At 45.4% G+C, this 20,000-nt stretch overlaps 3 protein-coding genes across 4 annotated transcripts in view; 1 reads left to right on the plus strand and 2 right to left on the minus strand.

Moving 5' to 3' along the window:
* The window catches only part of pik3r5 (phosphoinositide-3-kinase, regulatory subunit 5), a 21,031-nt gene extending 15,711 nt beyond the window's left edge, over window positions 1–5,320 (minus strand). For both annotated transcript variants that reach the window (XM_083693887.1, XM_083693886.1), the window contains exon 1: window positions 5,190–5,320. The gene's annotated coding sequence lies outside the window, so the exon portion shown is untranslated. The remainder of the gene's footprint in view (window positions 1–5,189) is intronic.
* Window positions 5,321–9,356: 4,036 nt separating this feature from the next.
* Window positions 9,357–14,525, plus strand: ntn1a (netrin 1a; the record flags this gene model as incomplete). The annotated part of the gene is made up of 3 exons (XM_083693639.1): window positions 9,357–10,371; window positions 13,775–13,897; window positions 14,476–14,525. 3 exons carry the CDS (start codon window positions 9,357–9,359, stop codon window positions 14,523–14,525), a joined length of 1,188 nt encoding a protein of 395 aa, XP_083549765.1.
* Window positions 14,526–17,927: 3,402 nt separating this feature from the next.
* Window positions 17,928–20,000, minus strand: part of stx8 (syntaxin 8) — a gene marked incomplete at its 3' end in the record, with an annotated part of 13,972 nt that continues 11,899 nt past the window's right edge. Inside the window, exon 7 of the mRNA XM_083693640.1 lies at window positions 17,928–17,944. Within this exon, the coding sequence (XP_083549766.1) occupies window positions 17,928–17,944 (17 nt within the window). The remainder of the gene's footprint in view (window positions 17,945–20,000) is intronic.

The raw sequence follows: 20,000 nt of genomic DNA on the forward strand, positions 1-20,000 counted from the left end.
AATGTCATTTATTGACACACATAACATCAGTGCCAATAGCCGGAATGTTGACTCAGGGGAACCTTTTTCAAAACATGAATGTTTGACCGACGGCTTACATTCTATGATCCAATAGAATACTTTTAAAAGGATACGGGAAATACATTTCGAAAGGTTTATATATTGAACAATCTGTTTACGTGCTGGCGTGTGTCGCAAATGTATGAAACTGTGTCTTTTCATAAGAGGATGTACTGTATGAACATCCCCTGTAGCGTCAACAAGGACACTTCCACATTTTCAGTTGTCGCAACAGTGGGTTTACCAGTACAAGACAGCTGACCCACTGAGGCTCGTCACTGGTGTTGATGTGTTGATACCTTGTGTCTATGAGGTTTTGGGGTCTGAACCGAGGTTGACATTTACATTTACGTTTATGGCATTTAGCAGACGCCTTTATCCAAAGCGACTTACAACAAATACATTTGTCTCAGTAAGTGAATCATCTATCCATCAGTCATCATAAATTAATCTATGCTAGGACCAGGGGCTATTGGCAGTCACAATGCTAGAAGAAAATGTATTTACAAGAAAGAAACTTGCACAGGGAGGTTGTGGGGATGAAGAGGTCTTTAGGAGGGACAGTTAAGATGTAGCCTGAAGAGATGGGTCTTCAATCTACCATCTGCTGTTAGCATCACAGCTCTACTCTAATATACTGACAAGAGCCATAAGTTCAGTCAGATAAGCAGAGTTTACACTTTGGGTTGAAGTAATCAGTGCTCGGACCAGGGGCCATTGGCAGTCACAATGCTTGAAGAAGGAATAGGTCTCCTGCATGCCCTGGGGAGCAGGTGTTCCAAGTCTCAGGCACGGTTTGGTTACTCATCACATCAACTGTGGCAAGACCTCCAGTTCTCTCATCTAAGACTCCTCTCCTCTCCTTCTCTCCTCCGTTGCTTCCCTCTCTTCCCTCTCTTCTTGTCCTCCCGATCATAATTTCCAACAGCCCACCAAACAGGAAGAATGCTCCCCTGCTCCTCTGAGGAAGCAGGTGCCTCTCCATTGTTGCTGTTTGATCAGCTGCTCAGATAGAGTCCCACAGCCTGGGGGGAGGTGAGGGGGGGGGGGGGGGGGGCTTCATTGTGTAGACCCCCCCTGATTGATAGACTCTCACAGACCAGGGGGGGAGGAGGGAGGTGCGTGTGAATGTGTGTGTGTGTGTGTGTGTGTGTGTGTGTGTGTGTGTGTGTGTGTATGAGAAGGGGGGGGGGGGGGGGGGATTGATAGAGTCCGTTATTCTCATTCACAATTCCTCTGCTTGGGCAAAACCACTATGACCCCCCCCCCCCCCCCCCCCTTCCCCCGGCCTACTGTATGAGAACCGACCCCTTATGGTTTTAGGAAATAACAGTCGAACAATAACCACTCTACTGTAACTAAGTGCTTCCCTTTTGTTCAGTGCACTACCGGTGAGGTGAGGTAAGGTAAGGTGAGGTGGGGTTGGGGTAGTCCTTTCGCACAGGGCCCTAACAGGTACACCGAGGTTCCGCACAATGACCTAGAATCAAACAATGAGAATCAGGTTAATCACTGTCTGACTGACAGTACAGCAGCAACTTAGCTGACGTAGCTGCAGGTACAGGTATGCACGGTCAGGTACAGGTATGCACGGTCAGGTACAGGTATGCACTGTCACTGTAGAACAGAGCGAATCTGCAGAGTTGAACTTCCATGAACTGTCTATACATGACTTAGTGGTCTTGACCTCATTGTACACGTCTTGACTTAACTGTCTATATGAGTCTACGTCACTACGCATCCACTCTGTTTTTTTTGTTTCTTCAAACCTCACATCGTGGGGCGTTCAGTGGCGTAGCACACTAAGGCGCATGCCATATCATCGCAAAGTCCCTGGTTCGATTCCGGCCATCGACATATCCTGCATGTCATCCCTCCTCTCTCTCTCACCCATCCTTCCTGTCAATCTCTACTGTCTCTATCCCAATAAAGCAGAAATGCCCTAAAAAAATATATATATTTAAAAAAAACATCAAATCGTGTGCACGTTCCATGTGTGATAAATCGATACAGGACACAGTGGGCACGGTCGCTACGAACAAGGAAAAATTTCAACTTTTTATACTTGAAATAGCCAATGCCATCCGGTGAATGGAAGTCAACCAACTTGTGTCCTTGCCTTGCCACCAGGTATCCCTCTGCAGCAGCAACAGCCAGGGGATGAGGTGTACCCAACCTGTGATTAAGACCAACAGTGTTGCTTTCATATGGTTATGCTGCCACAGACGTACGTTTTGAAAACATTCATCGAATCTTTCCCTCACTTCCTCAATAAAGGTTGAAATTCCAAGAGGGCTCTGGCCAATTATGCAAATACATTCTGAATTGCATGTTGTTGTTGTTGTTGAGGTTGTTGTTCAGGTTGTTGTTCAGGTTGTTGTTCAGGTTGTTGTTGACTGCATTGACTTATTTTTGGTGTGGTTTAACCATATTTGTGTTGTGAAAGTGCGTATTGAGGGTGTGAAAGTATTATAGGTGTGAAAGTTCTGAGTGTGTGTGTGTGTGTGTGGCCCAAAGGTGAAACCCAGATCCATTCGATAACAGACTCATAGGGACACAAACAGGAAGAGGTTGTGTGTATCACACTGGAGGGGGGGGGGGGTTTCCATGGCAACGGCCTTGTCTGCAAAAAAAAAGAAAAAAGAAGGTGTTGCCACTTTCACTCACACTTGGAGATCTACGTGGGAGACTAAAACGCCCCGTGTGTACGCACGCACGCACGCACGCACGCACGCACGCACGCACGCACGCACGCACGCACGCACGCACGCACGCACGCACGCACGCACGCACACACACACACATGCAGGAATGTGCAGACACACAACCATGGTAACTCACACTTTGGGGCGAACACTGTGCTGCAGTTCCTAATGATGGACTGAGATGGGCTTGAAACGCAGATAGCATTCAGTTAAGACTCAACTCACAGAGTCCGAGTCAATAATCTGAACACAGTCAGAAGATAGATAGATAGATAGAGAGAGAGAGAGAGAGAGAGAGAGAGAGAGAGAGAGAGAGAGAGAGAGAGAGAGAGAGAGAGAGAGAAAGAGAGAGATAGATAGGTACTTTATTGATCCCCGAGGGGAAATGAAGGCGTTACAGCAGGCCTCAAATCTGGTTCGTCATGATTCCTGTTATGTCCCTCACATCTGAATTATCATCATAATCAAAATACACTGTAAGCTCTGAGGTGAAGTTAGGACTCACTGACAGCCTTTATCAACTGTAGACAGAAAGATTGGCAGGAACTTTGTGAGAGTGAGACCCTAACCCTAACCCTAACCCTAACCCTAACCCTAACCCTATCAACTGTAGACAGAAAGATTGGCAGGAACTTTGTGAGACCCTAACCCTAACCCTAACCCTAACCCTAACCCTAACCCTACTTCATCATAGCTACATCAGCTAACTAAGTTAGCTAACTAACAACCCCTGGTCCCATTTAGACCACACACACACGCACAGGCACACTGTATCCACGCAACAAACACATGGTTGTATTAATTTACTTCCTCATTGCCTATTATACGGATGACCATCCAATCACGTTGGCTGTCTAAAAAGGAGAAGTTCCCAAAATGGTGCATGGTGGGGGTTCTTGAAGTTGAGTTCCTTTTCAACCAGTGACATCATTTTTACACCCCCTCACTAACTCTAACCCCCCCCCCCCCCCCCCCAACCATGCATCTGCATTTCACTGTCAACACCATCCTTAACAAATTCGCTTTACATCAAACAATGCAACAAAAAAAAAAAAATCAAGTTGGGTTACATATAGCAAGGTTTGACATTTGATGTTATGGTGGTTGGACAGGCGAATTTGCAAGTGAAATCACAAAGTGTCGCAGTTGCATGGACGGTAAGGATGATTGCTCCTCATCGTTTAAGCAAAATAGGTCGTTAACAACCTGACCTGGCCTCTAATCTCTCCCACCCTCTTTCTGCTATACTAAGTATGGGATCAGAAAATGTATATTGATTTAACGGCCGTGAACTTGCTGTGTCCTGTAATAGACGTTAGGGTTACGTCGAATAGAACATGTCTAAACATCCTTTTCTTACATGCCTGTATGCCTGTATGCCTGTGACACATGACAATGACATGGTATTAGGGTTCTGCACACACATAGTTATACACATATCTGAGGTTTTACCCTTTTTTTTTTTACCCTGTGTGTGTGTGTGCGAGTTGGGGGGGAGAGGGGGCAGTGGGAAGTGTGTGTGTTGGGGGGGAGTCTGTGTGTGTGTGTGTGTGTGTGTGTGTGTGTGTGTGTTGCTGATGTTTCTGTGTGTGTGTGGTATGGAGGTAGAGGGTGTGTGTGTGTGTGTGTGTGTGTGTGTGTGAGTGTGTGTGGGGGGGTGTTTTACAGACTATTTTCTGAAAGAGAACAATATCACAATATGCTCGAAATCGGGATATTTGATCATATATAATATTGGCCTAACTCTACATAGCTCGTAGTCTGACTGTCAGTCGTTTACTCCAAGGATTACAACAATCACAAGTGCTCTTGTCAGATCCTATGATTGATACTCAAGTTCCCTACGTGCAATTCCAAATGTGTTCAAACAGATCAAGACAACTGACAACACTACAGACGTACACAGCTTTCATGTTCATGGTCAACTTTCACACTTTGAGCTTGATGTCTTCATCATGACATTATTATCAGCCCCAGCCCGGAAACTTGTTGGCTGCTTTACAAATCTGCCCATCACGAATGCAAACACATACAGAGTATCATGTTGTCTCTTGTCCCTCAACACCAGAATGATAACTTTTTAAAAGGATTTTACTGTACCACCAACAAAATCATGCAGTAATGTTTATTTTTTTAGCTGCCCATCACGAATGCAAACACATACAGAATATTATGTTTCCAACTCTTGTCCCTCCACACCTTTTTTGGGTCAGAATGATAACTTTTTAAAAGGATACTTTACTGTACCACCAACAAAATCATGCAGTAATGTTTGTTAACAACCTATAATTTGAATCACTCATAGCATTACAAGACTGTATATAACCACACATATAGCCATACTAGCATGGTTGTCATGGGTCAAATCAAAGACCACAGAGGAGGCATCAAACCCTCAGTCCTCAAGCAGAGGAGGCTGCTTACCTGTTGTTACCGCCTGACATCCATCGCCTCTCGGCGGGCCTCTGAGTCTGAGCGTAAGCCTCTCCGGTCCGATCCCAACTGCCATTCATTCATGAGAGGGAGAGAGAGAGCGACATCACCACATCCTTGATCCTTCACTGGGTTTAGAGAAACAACAAATGTGACCACCGGCCGCAGGAGCAAAAGCAGTAGTGGCAGTGCCTGTAGTCTTCCGCACACACACACACACACACACACACACATACATACGCACACACACGCGCACACGCGCACACGCACACACATACGCACGCACTGGGCTAGAGTGAGTCACGCAAACAGGAAGTGAATGAGAGAGGTGCATTTGAGCACAATGAGGAAGGCTGGCTGTGCACAGTGTGGTGGAGAGGGGGGGGGAGTGTGGGGGGGGGGGAGTGTGTGTGTGTGTGTGTGTGTGTGTGTGTGTGTGTGTGTGTATGTGTGTGTGTGCATGTGCTGCGGGGGGGGAGAGGGGGCGTTGGGAAGTGTGTGTGTTGGGGGGCGGGGTCTGTGTGTGTTTCTATATTTGTGCAGGGGGGGTCTGTGCACGTGAGTGTGTGTGAGTGTGTGTGTGTGTGTGTGTGTGTGTGTGGGGGGGGGGGGGGGGGTTGGGGGGGATGGGAAAGAGAAAGAGGGCCTCTACCCTAAAAGGAAGTCATTTGTTTCAATTGTTTGTTTTTGTGATATTTTCCTGAATTAAGATGTGTTTCAATGTTTTGTTTGTCTTGGCTTTGTTCTTCATTGTTGACAGCTGGCCCATTGGTGTAGCAAGGTAACACTGTTTCTGGCCATAACTGCAATTGCATATACACAAATTATTGTGACAGAGTGGTCATTTGAGACAAATGTCCCCTCACCTGATATTTGAACTACCAGTAGTAAAGCAAACCAATAGAAAAACAGCCTCCCATCAGTGAATGCATATAAACAATAGACTTACTTACTGCATAAAAATGCCATATGAGAATCACTAACCACTATACTTTCAGCGTGTTTTTGGTTAGAACATCTTCCTGAGCCCACATTGCCCAATGAGGTGTCATGTATTTAGGCTCATTGCGACACAGTTCCTGGCTCTAATTCATCTCTCTCTCTCTCTCTCTCTCTCTCTCGCTCTCTCTCTCTCTCTCTGTCCACTCAGCTGTTCTGGCACAGGCAGACACCTCGTCCTCTACTTCCCCAGGAGATAATTTGCCTGATATTTGCATTTAGCATAAATAGCGTGAATCCCCCTCCCTTTCAGAGAAGGAAACGTTGTGAGCGGGGGCATAATAAACAGAGGCAATGCCAGTAAGCTACCGAACATTAACATGCATGAGGTAGTTTGACCAATCGTAGTCAGGGAAATTGAAGAGTAAACAGTATTTCCCTCATTGCTTGCTTTGCATGGGCCTACAGTATATGTTTTGATGGTGGATTCTCCTTACTCCCGTGATAGCTCTGAGTCTCACAAAGGTCAAAGTTAAAAATGGCACGGAACACAAAGAGTTTAGTTTCTGAGAGGAGGCCTAATCAAATCAGTTCTCCATAACTGCTTTTGAGCATCACTATTGAAGTGATAGCCTCGACACCGAAGCGCAGCAAGAGTATCTTATATGAACAGCTGTGAAACACTGCCACCTCCTGTTCTGAAGGCTATAGGTGAACAGTAGACGTTAGGAGACCATTAGACCTACCATAGTATGTCCTTGATGACCTGCCAACTGTAATAACAATATAACCCCCCAAATGCCAGAGGTAATTGACATGGTAAAGGTAAACCTTTATCTATCAGTCTTGAATTGGTTGTCAATGAACATACATAGGTTTGCTTCATTTGTAAGTGCGTAACCATGTGTAAGTAAGTAAGTCTCCATTTGTAAGTACTTCATTTATTGAGTGCAATTTTGTTGTGGATCATTTGGAATTGACCGGTGTTTCATCTTGACACCACAAGGTGGCGCTCTGTGCACAGACTCGGCATATCGACCCCGCAGCAACAGGTGCTTCGCCGTCGCGATGCTCGGTTGCAATCTGACAAGAGAGACGTTGCATAGGAATACACGGTCGTTACGCGTCGTACGTCAGACAACATCAATATAATCGGAGTGTTTCCGATGTATATAACTCGCCTCTCTTGTCGTTTTGAGGAGATTGAACTGTGATTCGCAGGTTTTTCACGTTTAAGGACAAGCTTATTCAATCGGACACTAACGCATTTAGCTGTTTACGAAAGCAGTCATAACGTCAAGGGACGGGACCGTTACGCTGTATCTGGCGCGTGATGGGTATGGGCGAAAGAGCGCGAAAGTCAGGTCGTCAAGGTGACGGTTAGGCCGAGGCCTCCCTAGTTCATTAGATTCAAGTGAATATAATTTAGGCTACTGAATTATTCGCAGACAACTCCAATTTAGTTTCTCCTGAATCGTCAGCTTCCTATGATAAGGTAAAGTACCGTAGGCCTACGCTATCGAAACATTTAGGTAGAAATAGCGTAAAACCCAGTAGGCTAATCACCTGAGCATATCTTACCTGCACAGTTTAGACAACGGTGGCCAAGGAGGGCAGGCTACTCATGAAAACTAGCTTTGGCCTTATCTTCATAGAAGGCCATAGCGAGACCAAGACCTGTTCCCATAAGACAACAAAGACAACACTTTCACATCATGAAAATGAATGCAGAGACCACTTTAAAATGTCAAACAAGCACAGGCTCCATCAATGGCCTGAGGAGACGGGCTGGTTAGCGTTGCATCAGAGAGCCAATCATGTTACAGCTGCTTTGCGCGCCGTTAAGTCCCCGATGAATAGGCCTGCATTAGGGACGAGATCCAAACGTACCCCTGCTTAGCCTTACAATAACACAGAACATGGTAAAGATGTGAGAATTAACGAAATAGGTGTGATGGACTGCAGATCTCTTGTTAATAGTAGCCTAGCCTGTGTTGGTGATGGAATCCAAAGTGTGAGGTATCAAAGAACATCTTTATAGTAGGCCTATAGGCCTAGTCAATAGCCTTTTGTGTGTTTTATGATTTTTCTTGCAAGTCACATTTCTAAATTTTCAGTAGGACTCATAGGTCTCCAAACCGATGTCTCCGGCAAACGGATCGAAAAGAGAAACGCCTGTAAAATATGCTTATTAAATGTTAATTAAATCTGGTTCATAGTCGAAATCATATGGTATTTGAAAATCCAAATAATAGATTGATATAACAGTGATCATATCTATAACAGTGGGTTAATATAAAAATACGTATTATTAATAATAATCATGGATACTAATGAATCGCCAAATTAAACGTATAGCCTCATTTGTTTTTGTGAGGAAGTCAACGTAAAGCTGTCATTTCTATTACAATAACAACTCCAGGAAGCTTGAAATATGTAATCTAAAGGGTGATCAGATAAACTGTATCCGTTCGTTGCCCTCTCCCTTGGCAAACAATTAGCCGTATCTATCATTTTATTGATAAGCTACCAGTGGATGTCGTTGTTCACTCCTTTTACCCGCGGATTGTCACTCCTCGGGATGACCTCAAGCTCTGCAGACGCTCCAGTCGTCCTTCACTTTCTATACAGACAGTGAGTGCGGCAGACACAGAGAGGACGAAGAAGAGAGGGAGTGAGTGAGTGAATGAGAGAGGAGTGAAACAGATCATAAGGAGACTAGCGGCTCGTATATCCAGCAGTTTATATTTTGCGCCGGAGATTTCAAGAAACAAACAAGAACACAACAGCACTTGTGAGATCAGACAGAGAAGAGAGAGAGAGCTGGCTGATATTTGAATGAGTTTTCTGCGTAGCTGAATTGTTATTCCGAGGTATAGTGTCCTATGTGGAGATTTCTTAACCTCGTAAGCCGATTTATTTCACTTAAAGGTGCATATGTGTAATGTTATAGCTCGGATGTATTCGATCTGTCCGTGAGATTATTGATACACGATAACGCTAAATGATGATATAATTACGATAATCAAATGTTCTTGATATGTGCATGTTTAATTCCAACAAATGTTCGATAGCCTATTGCATTTGGTATCTAATTCACGTGGTCTATATTTCCAGTGGTCTTCATTTCCAGCATCACAAAGTTTATTTCCTATCTCTTGTCTTCCAGGGTACGGCTGTGTTTTTCAGCGCAAGAGACACCGAACAACAAGGAATACAATGTTGAGGGTTTTGGATACCGTGGTCACTGTCTTGACTGTGTCCGTTATGCTGGAGGGGGTACTCGGGGGATACGGGATGAGTATGTTCGCCGCGCAGACGTCTCCCCCGGACCCTTGCTACGACGAGAACGGTAACCCGAGAAGATGCATCCCCGATTTTGTGAACTCCGCTTTCGGGAAGGAGGTGCGCGTGTCCAGCACCTGTGGTAAAACGGCCAGCAGGTACTGCGTGGTGACGGAGAAGGGCGACGAGAGGAATAGGAACTGTCACACCTGCGACGCCTCGGACCCCAAAAAGTATCACCCACCGGCGTATTTGACCGATCTCAACAATCCACACAACCTCACTTGCTGGCAATCGGAAAATTACGTCCAATACCCGCAGAATGTCACGTTGACACTGTCCCTGAGCAAAAAATTCGAAGTCACCTACGTGAGCCTGCAGTTTTGTTCACCGCGTCCCGAATCTATGGCTATTTTCAAGTCTATGGACTACGGCAAATCTTGGGTCCCTTTCCAATTTTATTCGACCCAGTGCAGAAAGATGTATAACAAACCAAGCAAGGCCACTATCACCAAGCAGAACGAACAAGAGGCTATATGCACGGACTCTCACACGGAAATGCGCCCTCTGTCCGGCGGACTCATCGCCTTCAGCACCCTGGACGGCAGACCCTCGGCGCACGACTTCGATAACTCGCCGGTGCTCCAGGACTGGGTCACCGCTACCGACATCAAGGTGACTTTCAGCCGGTTGCACACTTTCGGTGACGAGAACGAGGACGATTCGGAGCTCGCCCGGGACTCATATTTTTACGCTGTGTCCGACCTGCAAGTTGGCGGTCGGTGCAAGTGCAACGGCCACGCGTCGCGGTGCGTTAAAGACCGGGACGGAAACCTTGTTTGCGAGTGCAAACACAATACCGCGGGACCGGAGTGCGACAGGTGCAAACCGTTCCACTACGACCGACCGTGGCAACGCGCGACAGCAAGAGAAGCGAACGAATGTGTTGGTAAGTCAACCCTATGGCATTGTGTGCTATCTAATTGGCTAGTTTGCTAAGCGCATCATGACTTGAACTATTGTGTTGTTCTCAACCAAATAGGCCTATATCCTAAATCAATAACCTTGATATATATATAAATATCACCGCAATAAAGCGATGCACTTTAATTTATTGGAAAATATATATATGTATAATTGGAGTGATTAGGCTGTAATTATGGTATTCAGTCTTATTGTCGATGTGCGCACTGCGCGTTTGTCAGTTTTGTTGAAAGTGAAACTCACGTGCTTTCCTCTGGAAGAAATTATATTTTGTAAGCCTATTTCATGAATTTGAAATGGCATTATAAAACAGCATATTACGCACCAACAAGGTAGACCACACGTTTTACGCAGCTGCCTTGGGACACAGTTATAGTATAAATGTGGCTTCCTCATTGAATAATTAATTATCATTATACAATAATCACAATAATATCAATAACAATAATTATATACGTAGGCCTATTATTATTATTATTATTATCGTTGTTATTATTAGCCGATTCTTATTCTTATTCCTATTATTATTATTATTATTATTATTATTATTATTATTATTATTATTATTATTATAAGGGTAGGCTATATTTGTTAGTCATTGCTTTTATCTATGCATACTATCAGCGGCAACCCATTCCAACTATGCATGCTTTCGTTATGACACTAATTTTATTTGAAAATCGATCAAAAACAAGACTGTATCCACCCGTAAAAGACGTCTCAAATAGAATGTATTAACCAAACCACAGCTAGACCCATGTGGCTTAGCCTACTTAGCCTGCGTAGCCAAGCGAACGTCCACGCTGGTAAAATATTGTTCAAGTCACATGCAATTTGAAAACCATAAGCCCATTACACCATCGTAGCTCAAATAGAGGTTTTGGAGGAACCACCCACTTCAAAAGCACCGCCACATCTCAATGTCTAATCATTCACTGCGTCGAAATGTTTCTCATGGGCAGGCTTATGTACAGTCTCAACTTTATCACCGCAATAAAGCGATGCACTTTAATTTATTGGAAAAGCATTAAAAACGAGCCCACCGCGGTCGTAATTGGACACAGACGTCTTTCCCCACATACATAGTATAATTATTTTTCTATATCAAAGTTAATTCTAGGCCAAATTTTGTCGATAGATTTTTTTACAAAATATTATTATTATTATTATTATTGTTATAGCCGTTGTCTTGTTATATGACGTGTATTACTGTTTTTGCAAACATGTCAATCTGAATTAGGCCTACATGTTTTGTATTTCATTTTATTTCTACCGTTTAGTCTGATATTAAATGTCATGATTATTATGATTATGATTGTTAATATTATTATTATTATTATTATTATTATTATTATTATTATTATTATTATTATTATTATTATTATTATTATTATTATGCCTTTTAATATGTTCGTTGGTGGTAGACCTATTGTCTTCACTGAAAAAAAAATAAACGGCGACCAACATTTATGAACCAAGCGTGGACAAGAAAGTAATCTCGTTGTAGATATAACATAGATTCCTATCTTCAACGAAAACAGGTCCATTTAGTGTTCCTGATAGGGCTCTGTATACTTTCCTGTCTGCCCTCATGACGGCAAATAAAGACAATAAAGGAAGCTATCTCATCGGACATAATGCGGGCACTTTTGGGTGTGTGGTTTCATTCAGAACAGTGTTTCCACCAGCGGGGATACATCAGCTGCTAACCCAGATAGGGCCAATGCCACGGATCAAAGAAACAGTAGTTGTGTTTTATTACGGGTAGACACGTTTATGTTCTATAGCGGCAGGTGTTCTAAAGATAAGATTTATTCACGCTTTGATGAGGAGGGAGGGCCTGAGTTGTATAGGTGAGAATATGAAAGAGCTGCTGCTTTAGATAAGGCAGAAATCAATTATTGCAAAAAATGTTGTGGCATGTAAACTTAGTGTACCTGCGGTGGGTTGACTGAACTCAACATGCCGAGATTGTAGCATAATGACTGTGGTTATGGTTGTAGGCTTTTGTGGATTTTCTTTTCACCACCCCAGTCTGTATTGTAAGCCATAATTGCCCTCTATATGGTTTCAAGGTTAATGCTGGGGGTAGTTCTCCACAGAAGGTATGTTACCAAAGACAACCCGGTAGTTATATTTACACTGTGGCTTAAATGGGCAGTTAAATGGGCAGTGATCCCTATAGCAGTTCATGCGATCTATCAGAGGTTCATGTAACGTGGATTGAATGCATTGAAAGTAGGCAGACATATGAAGACTGGTGACTATGAGGAGGAAGAGTTGGATAATGTCAATGATGAATGATGATGATGATGATGATGATGATGATGATGATGATGATGATGATGATGATGAAGATAACAGCGGGCGATGAATGCAGACTGTACTCAACGTCCCTCCGTAACCCACTCTAGATGCGTCCGATTTCTACAACAGCAATCTCACGCAGCGTCGCTGACGTGTCCTACAGCGATTGAAAGGTGACAGAGAGTATAGGCCCGATGTGGGACTCCATATTGTTCTCATCACTCAGGCGGTCGGTCAGTGTGTCCGTGAGCCAGCGTGAGAGAGACTTGCAGTAACACGAACAGGCTCAACCTCCCCCTCGTCTTGACACTGTTTCCATCCCACAAGGTGCCAGGGAAAGTGGTCGCCGTATTGTTTGACAGTCATCCGCGGCGTGCGTCGACTGTTTTGACACGTAGCAGGTGTTTAAAAGCTTTTCTGTTTGCTGCTTTTGTCCATTTCCAGAGCCTCTCGGTGGCAGAAGTAACAGTAGATCAACAGTGGAAATATCTACGCGGTGCGCACTGTAGCAACCGGTTAGGAATACAGTGTGGAGAAGGTCACACAGCCATGTAAACAAAACTGTGAAAGGTAGCTATTAAGGTGGCTGGGGTGACTGATCGAGTTTCATTCTCTAAATATCCCGACTGACATATTACTCCAGGGCTCAAATTCACCGGCGTCAAAAGGCAATTTCTGCCATTTGGCCACAAAAAGATTGTAGAGTGACAAATGAATGACGAATAAATCACGGAATGAGTGAACGGATGAATGTCAGCGGGCTTGCGAGGAAGGAGAAGAAAGGAAGGAGGCTTTGCCTCCTGGGTCGCCTCCGGTCTCCCAATCACAATGGTGGATCCATGTAGCTCCCATCTCATCCGTGTGTGCTGGAAAAGCAAACAGGCCTGTTTAGACACAACTGCGCCGCAATAGGAATGAATTGTCCTGCCCCCCCCCCCCCTCCAGTCCCCCCCCAGTATCCTTGGCACTTTATTTTTACCGGACCAGCATGTATGTATGTGTGTGTGTGTGTGTGTGTGTGCGTGAGTGTGTGTGTGTGTGTATATGTCTGTGTCTTGCAGTCTTCCACACGGGCCAGCGGCACAAAGAGACCGTCACTCAGTACATCCATCATGCTGTCAGCGAGGCAAGGCCCTTCAGCAACACATTCCTCTGGGCTGTTTTTCTCTGGGTCCGCCCACGCCGTCAGACAAGCCGTCGAAATGAAAAGCGCGACGCTGGGGGGGGGTGGAAGGCTTGGGGGGGGTGTGTGGGGGCACGGGGTCACCCGTCGCTAACACAAACACTATCCCTTCTCTCTCTCTCTCTCAAACAGGAGAAGCGGGTGTATGCATGAACCTAATAATATAATATACGCCATTTAGCTGACGCTTTTATCCAAAGCAACTTACATTGCAGTGAGTGCATACATACATTTTTCAGTATATATGGTCCCAGCGGGAATCAAACCCACAATCTAAGCGTTGTTAGCGCACAGAGGACCGCCAATCTCAGTCGGAGGCACACATACACTACTCAGCGCTTAGACAGATATGAGCCGCTCGGTTGGAGATGATGAAATATTGAAATGTTTACGGCACGGCCTGACAGTAATTGTGAGCTTCAGACTCTGGATGTTTCTCAGTCATAACATGGGACTCGTCGACAGTCATGGAGAGTGGTTGAGCCTGGTGGTTGAACTCAACGATATTGAGCTTTCTAAACCAAGTGGAACCGTACAGATCAAATGAGACGGTGATGCTGTCTTAGTGTAACCTGACAGGTGAGGATGACCTCATCAGGGCCGGCGGCATCCGCCTTCATGATGTGTGAGAGCAGGTCATTCGTGTGAAAAACAGGACGCACTCCCGAGCAAGTAAAAACTTTGAATTCTTTTTTTAAATTTAATTCTGAAATAAAAACAAGAAAAACGGAATCCGAGCGAGGCTAAGTTTAACTTGCTCAGGAGTGCATCCTCTTTTTTTTTTCTTTTTTTTTCATGAAGTCGTTGCTTTAAATTGAGGACTGGCCCTTTAGTCAGGACAATGTAAGAAGCCTAAGAAAATGTTTTCTGATGATGTGCAGACCCCGTTCCATATTGTGTGAGAGGAGGCAGAAGCACAACATGGGGGTTAACGAGAGATACTTCTAGTTTTGTCTTCAAGCCTCTTTGTCCTTTTTGTGGTAATACCCTCATGGTACAACCTAGCCCTGATAATGGATGGCTCTGCAATGGATCAAATGTACAGTACTGTACACGTAGCCCACGTCACACTCATAGCCTCTCTAAAAAACAAAAACCTAGGCTATTGAAAAATTGCCCTTGACTGACGCTCGTTATACGTAAAACTCTGTAACATTTCTATTCCCTCAGTATTTGGTTACAGTATAATTTAATTATTTATTTATTTATTTCCTAAAATATGATGTATGCATAAAGCAGGGCTAAATAACAGTGAGTGTTTGACCACTGCAGTATAAATATCTTTGTCTAGGTTGTCTAGGTTGTCTAGGTTGGGATATTTGTTATGAATAAAGTGTCTGGACGCGGACGCGTTCGATCGTGCAAAAAACAAAACACATTGAAGCGCGGGGTTGCACACTCTCCTCTTGCACTCAGAGAAGTGCACTTTGCTGATTAGTCCCCCAGACTCTTAAAGGACCTTTATGCACTTCTGAGTGCACTTCCTGGTCGATTTTGTGATATTGATTCAGAACAGGCCTCGGCAGAGGATCTTAATGTGATGAGTTGAGGGATGGAGTGATGGAGGGATGGAGGGATGAGGGAGGATGAGTCGTGGTTCAATATCAATTCAGGTGTAACCGTGGTTGAACCTCAACCTCACAACCGCGTCTGAATGGACTGCCTGCCACGTCTTTGGTTACGGTCTGAGGGCGTCTAGCACTGTCAGTTATGGTTAGAAAGGATGCTCTCATCCGTAGCTTCTTAGAAAGTCCCGCAAGTGTCTCAATTTAATCAGTGTGGGCTTAAGTCCCTATCTTAAGAACTCACTGTCACACAACTTGAAGTGAAACCGGAACGAGTCAAGGTGACACCGATTCAGCTCTAATCATCATGATGAGAAAACAAGCCTGGAGAGAGAGAGAGAGAGAGAAGGGGGGGTGAGAGAGAGAGAGAGAGAAGGGGGAGAGAGAGAGAGAGAGAGAGAGAGAGAAGGGGGAGAGAGAGAGAGAGAGAGAGAGAGAAAGAGAGACACAGAGAGATGAGAAAAGCTTGTATAGATAGGTGAAGGTGCCTTTGGAGGAGAATCTCCCGGAAAAATGCAAGGCTTTTTTCTCACTGCATTTCCTTTGCCTGGGTAAGTAGCGCCTTAGCTTAGCTTAGCTTCAGGTTCCATACAGCTGAATGTATTGGTAAAAAGTGTCTTGAATAATTCAGATTAAAGGCAATGCAGAATGAAGGGACTGACACTGCAGCACGTAGACAAGGCTAAAGTAAAGAAAGAGGGAGGGAGGGAAAGAAAATTAGAAAAAGAGAAGAGAGATAGAGTGGGAAAGATATATATATATACAGAGAGAGAGAGAGAGAGAGAGAGAGTGAGATAGAGAGAGAGAGAGTGCGTGTGTGAGAGAGAGAGAGAGAGAGAAAGAGAGAGAGAGAGAGATAGAGAGTGTGTCTGTGTGTGTGTGTGTGAGAGAGAGAGAGAGAAAGAGTGAGATAGAGAGAGAGAGAGTGCGTGTGTGAGAGAGAGATAGAGAGAGAGAGTATGTCTGTGTGTGTGTGTGTGTGTGAGAGAGAGAGAGAGAGAGTGTGTCTGTGTGTGTGTGAGAGAGAGAGAGAGAGAGAAAGGGGGAAAGAAAGACAGAAGCAGGAAGATAAAGCGACAGGAGAGTGACATCTCCATAGCTTCCTCTGGATAAGGAGTATTTTTCGATGACACCAAGCTTTGAAAACTGTGTTTGTGGCTTTGGTTCTTCAGCAAGTGGGATCAGGGAGAAGGGAGGTAGGAGAGGGGGAGGTAGGAGAGGGGGAGGTAGGAGAGGGGGAGTGCCTCCCCTCCCTCCGAGCTCCAGAACTCTGTTGGCACGGAGATAGCATATCAGTGACTTGGCACACACTCTTAGCCTTAAGTCCTGTCCAAACCTCCCTCTATGGATCTCTCCCCAGCCACTGTACCTCTATGGGGGAGAAACACACACACACACACACACACACACACACACACACACACACACACACACACACACACACACACACACACACACACACACACACACACACACTCTCTCTCTCTCTCCCTCTCTCCCTCGCTCTCTCTCCCTCTCTGTCTCTCTCTCTTTCTTGATCTCTTTCTCTCCCTCGTCCCGAACCGCAAAATGGGCTGATTTGATCAGACCTGCCGTCTGTCTTGCCTCATTAACTCAAACACGCTGGCTCGGATCGTTCTAGAACCAGAACGCGCCCATGTGTTCTATTCCAAGACGTTTGATTGACAGGGGGGGGATTAATGTGGTGGAGATGCGTGACATAATCTTCACATAATTGGTCTTAAATGCTCCAACCACTTTCTGAGGGGAAACAGCATGTTATTGAGTTTTAATTTTTTTGTCTGTCTGTTTTTTTGGGGGATTGATCTCTCTTAATTCCAGTCACAGACGAAGGAGGAACTATAAGCAAGGGGTAATTATATGTATTTACCTGAAATTACTTGTATAAGTACTTGTGGATTGATTCGATAGAAGAGAAAAATGGGAATCTGCCATAAAGATAAACAAATGTAAAACGTCGGTTAGCCTGTCAAACATGTCATAGTCTTTGTACTCATTTCCACCTTTGGAGATTCAAAAACAAATTAGTTCACTGTATTTGTTATCATTTGAGGTCTCTAGTAACAAAAAAACCCAAAAGAAATGTAATCAGCAATCGACATAATTTCCTCAGATATTTCAGGACGTCATCGTGCCTTGTTCTCTTCACACCACAGTTCCATTGTGAGTGTGTCCGTTGAACAATAGGGATGCTCCAGCAGACAGCGCCTCCGATTCCTCCGACCTGTCACATCCACGTTACCTGTCTGTCACAGACCATGAGTTAGTGGGGTCTGGTTAATGTTTGAGCAGCAGAACTATAGAGAGCAGCTTTCAGCTTTATAAAGCGGCATCCTTCATCTTCAAAGGGTGGTTTCGGCGGCGAATGGCAACACACACACACACACACACACACACACACATGCGCACGCATGCACGCGCATGCACACACATACACACATACACTCATTGACTGTCCCGCCCTGCAAACAAAAGGAGTGAGAAACAGAGGTAAGAATGGACCGATAGAATAGTTTGCACTTTGCACCGCACACCTGCCACCACCACCCCCCCCCCCCCTCCCCTCACCCCCTGCAGAATCTCTATTGCGGGTAGTTCAAATGGGGGAATGACCTCAGCTCTCTTCGCAAATAGCTCCTTTATCAGTGTTTATGACCATATTTTGTAAACCAGCCTCCTGCAAAACAAGTCATTCACGCTCCGGACGCATGGCCGCAACTTCTGTCTTACACTACCATGCCTCACTGCATGTGTAAGCTATGAGGCTGCCCCTTAGGCACCGTCGATCACTGCATGTGTAAGCAATGAGGCTGCCCCCTGGGCACTGTCGATCACTGCATGTGTAAGCTATGAGGCTGCCCCCTAGGCACTGTCGATCACTGCATGTGTAAGCAGTAAGGCTGCCCCCTTAGGCACTGTCGATCACTGCATGTGTAAGCGATGAGGCTGCCCCTTAGGCACTGTCGATCACTGCATGTGTAAGCTATGAGGCTGCCCCCTAGGCACTGTCGATCACTGCATGTGTAAGCAGTAAGGCTGCCCCCTGGGCACTGTCGATCACTGCATGTGTAAGCTATGAGGCTGCCCCTTAGGCACTGTCGATCACTGCATGTGTAAGCAGTAAGGCTGCCCCCTTAGGCACTGTCCATCACTGCATGTGTAAGCTATGAGGCTGCCCCTTAGGCACTGTCGATCACTGCATGTGTAAGCAGTAAGGCTGCCCCCTTAGGCACTGTCCATCACTGCATGTGTAAGCTATGAGGCTGCCCCTTAGGCACTGTCGATCACTGCATGTGTAAGCTACGAGGCTGCCCCCTAGGCACTGTCGATCACTGCATGTGTAGGCTATGAGGCTGCCCCCTTAGGCACTGTCCATCACTGCATGTGTAAGCTATGAGGCTGCCCCCTAGGCACTGTCGATCACTGCATGTGTAAGCCATTGGAGGCTGCCCCTTAGGCACTGATTTAGGATCGGCTTAACCTCCTCAAATCCTAAACTTAACCCTTTTGGGCCACTTTCACCCTACTGTGTAGCCTGTTAGCGTAGCCCACAGAATAATCACAGATTCACAGATATGCAGATGTATACAACTGTAATCTCAGCATTGGTCCCCTGAGACCAATCAGCCACAGAAGCAGGGAGCAGAAACAGAGAAAGCTGTAAAAACGTCCTCCTCAGTGAGGAGCCACAGTGCTCTTATGACAAGGCCCAGACCTCCTGCCTGCATTCGCATTGGCGTGGGGCCCACGGAGGATTCTGTTGCTGGTGTGTGTGTGTGTGTGTGCGTGTGTGTGTGTGTGTGTGTGTGTGTGTGTGTGTGTGTGTGTGTGTATGTGTGTGTGCCAGGGGGTCCATTGTAGCCAGGGCCACAGCAAATTCAACCTGAAGGTTGGCAGACCGGGCCGGGGCAGGCTGGGGCGGCCGGGCCATCTGTATCTCGTTTAGCACGCTGTGCTGCCATCTCCTCAAAACCTCCCCCCCCCGCCCCCCCACCACCCCCCCACCCCCACACGGCACGAGGGAAAATGTGTTGAAATATGAGGTTACTGCTTCTCTGTGAAAATGCTGCCGCTGTAGTGGCCTGGGATATATAGCTAGAGTGTGTGTGTGTGTGTGTGTGTGTGTGTGTGTGTGTGTGTGTGTGTGTGTGTGTGTGTGTGTGTGTGTGTGTGTGTGTGTGTGTGTGTGTGAGAGAGAGAGAAAGAGAAAGAGAAAGAGAAAGAGTCAGAGACAGAGACAGAGACAGAGACAGAGACAGGGAGAGAACGTCCTCTAGATTTCTTATTCTATCTGTTTTTCTGTAGCATGGTTCTCTTCCTAGTGTAGTTGCTGTAAGTGGGCTTGGTGTGTGCTAGGGTGCTTTGGGTCAGAGTCATCCTTGTTGGTTAACCAATAAGCGGCAATTAAGCGGAATTGTACTCAATTGTCAGTGTCTACTGTCATTCTTCCAAACCTTTTTTGTGTGGAAACCATGTTTTATGTGGAAACCATCTTCTGTGTGGAAACTGTTATAATTA

This window comes from Argentina silus, assembly GCF_951799395.1.
Source record: "Argentina silus genome assembly, chromosome: 22".
In the NCBI taxonomy this organism is placed as follows: Eukaryota; Metazoa; Chordata; class Actinopteri; order Argentiniformes; family Argentinidae; genus Argentina; species Argentina silus.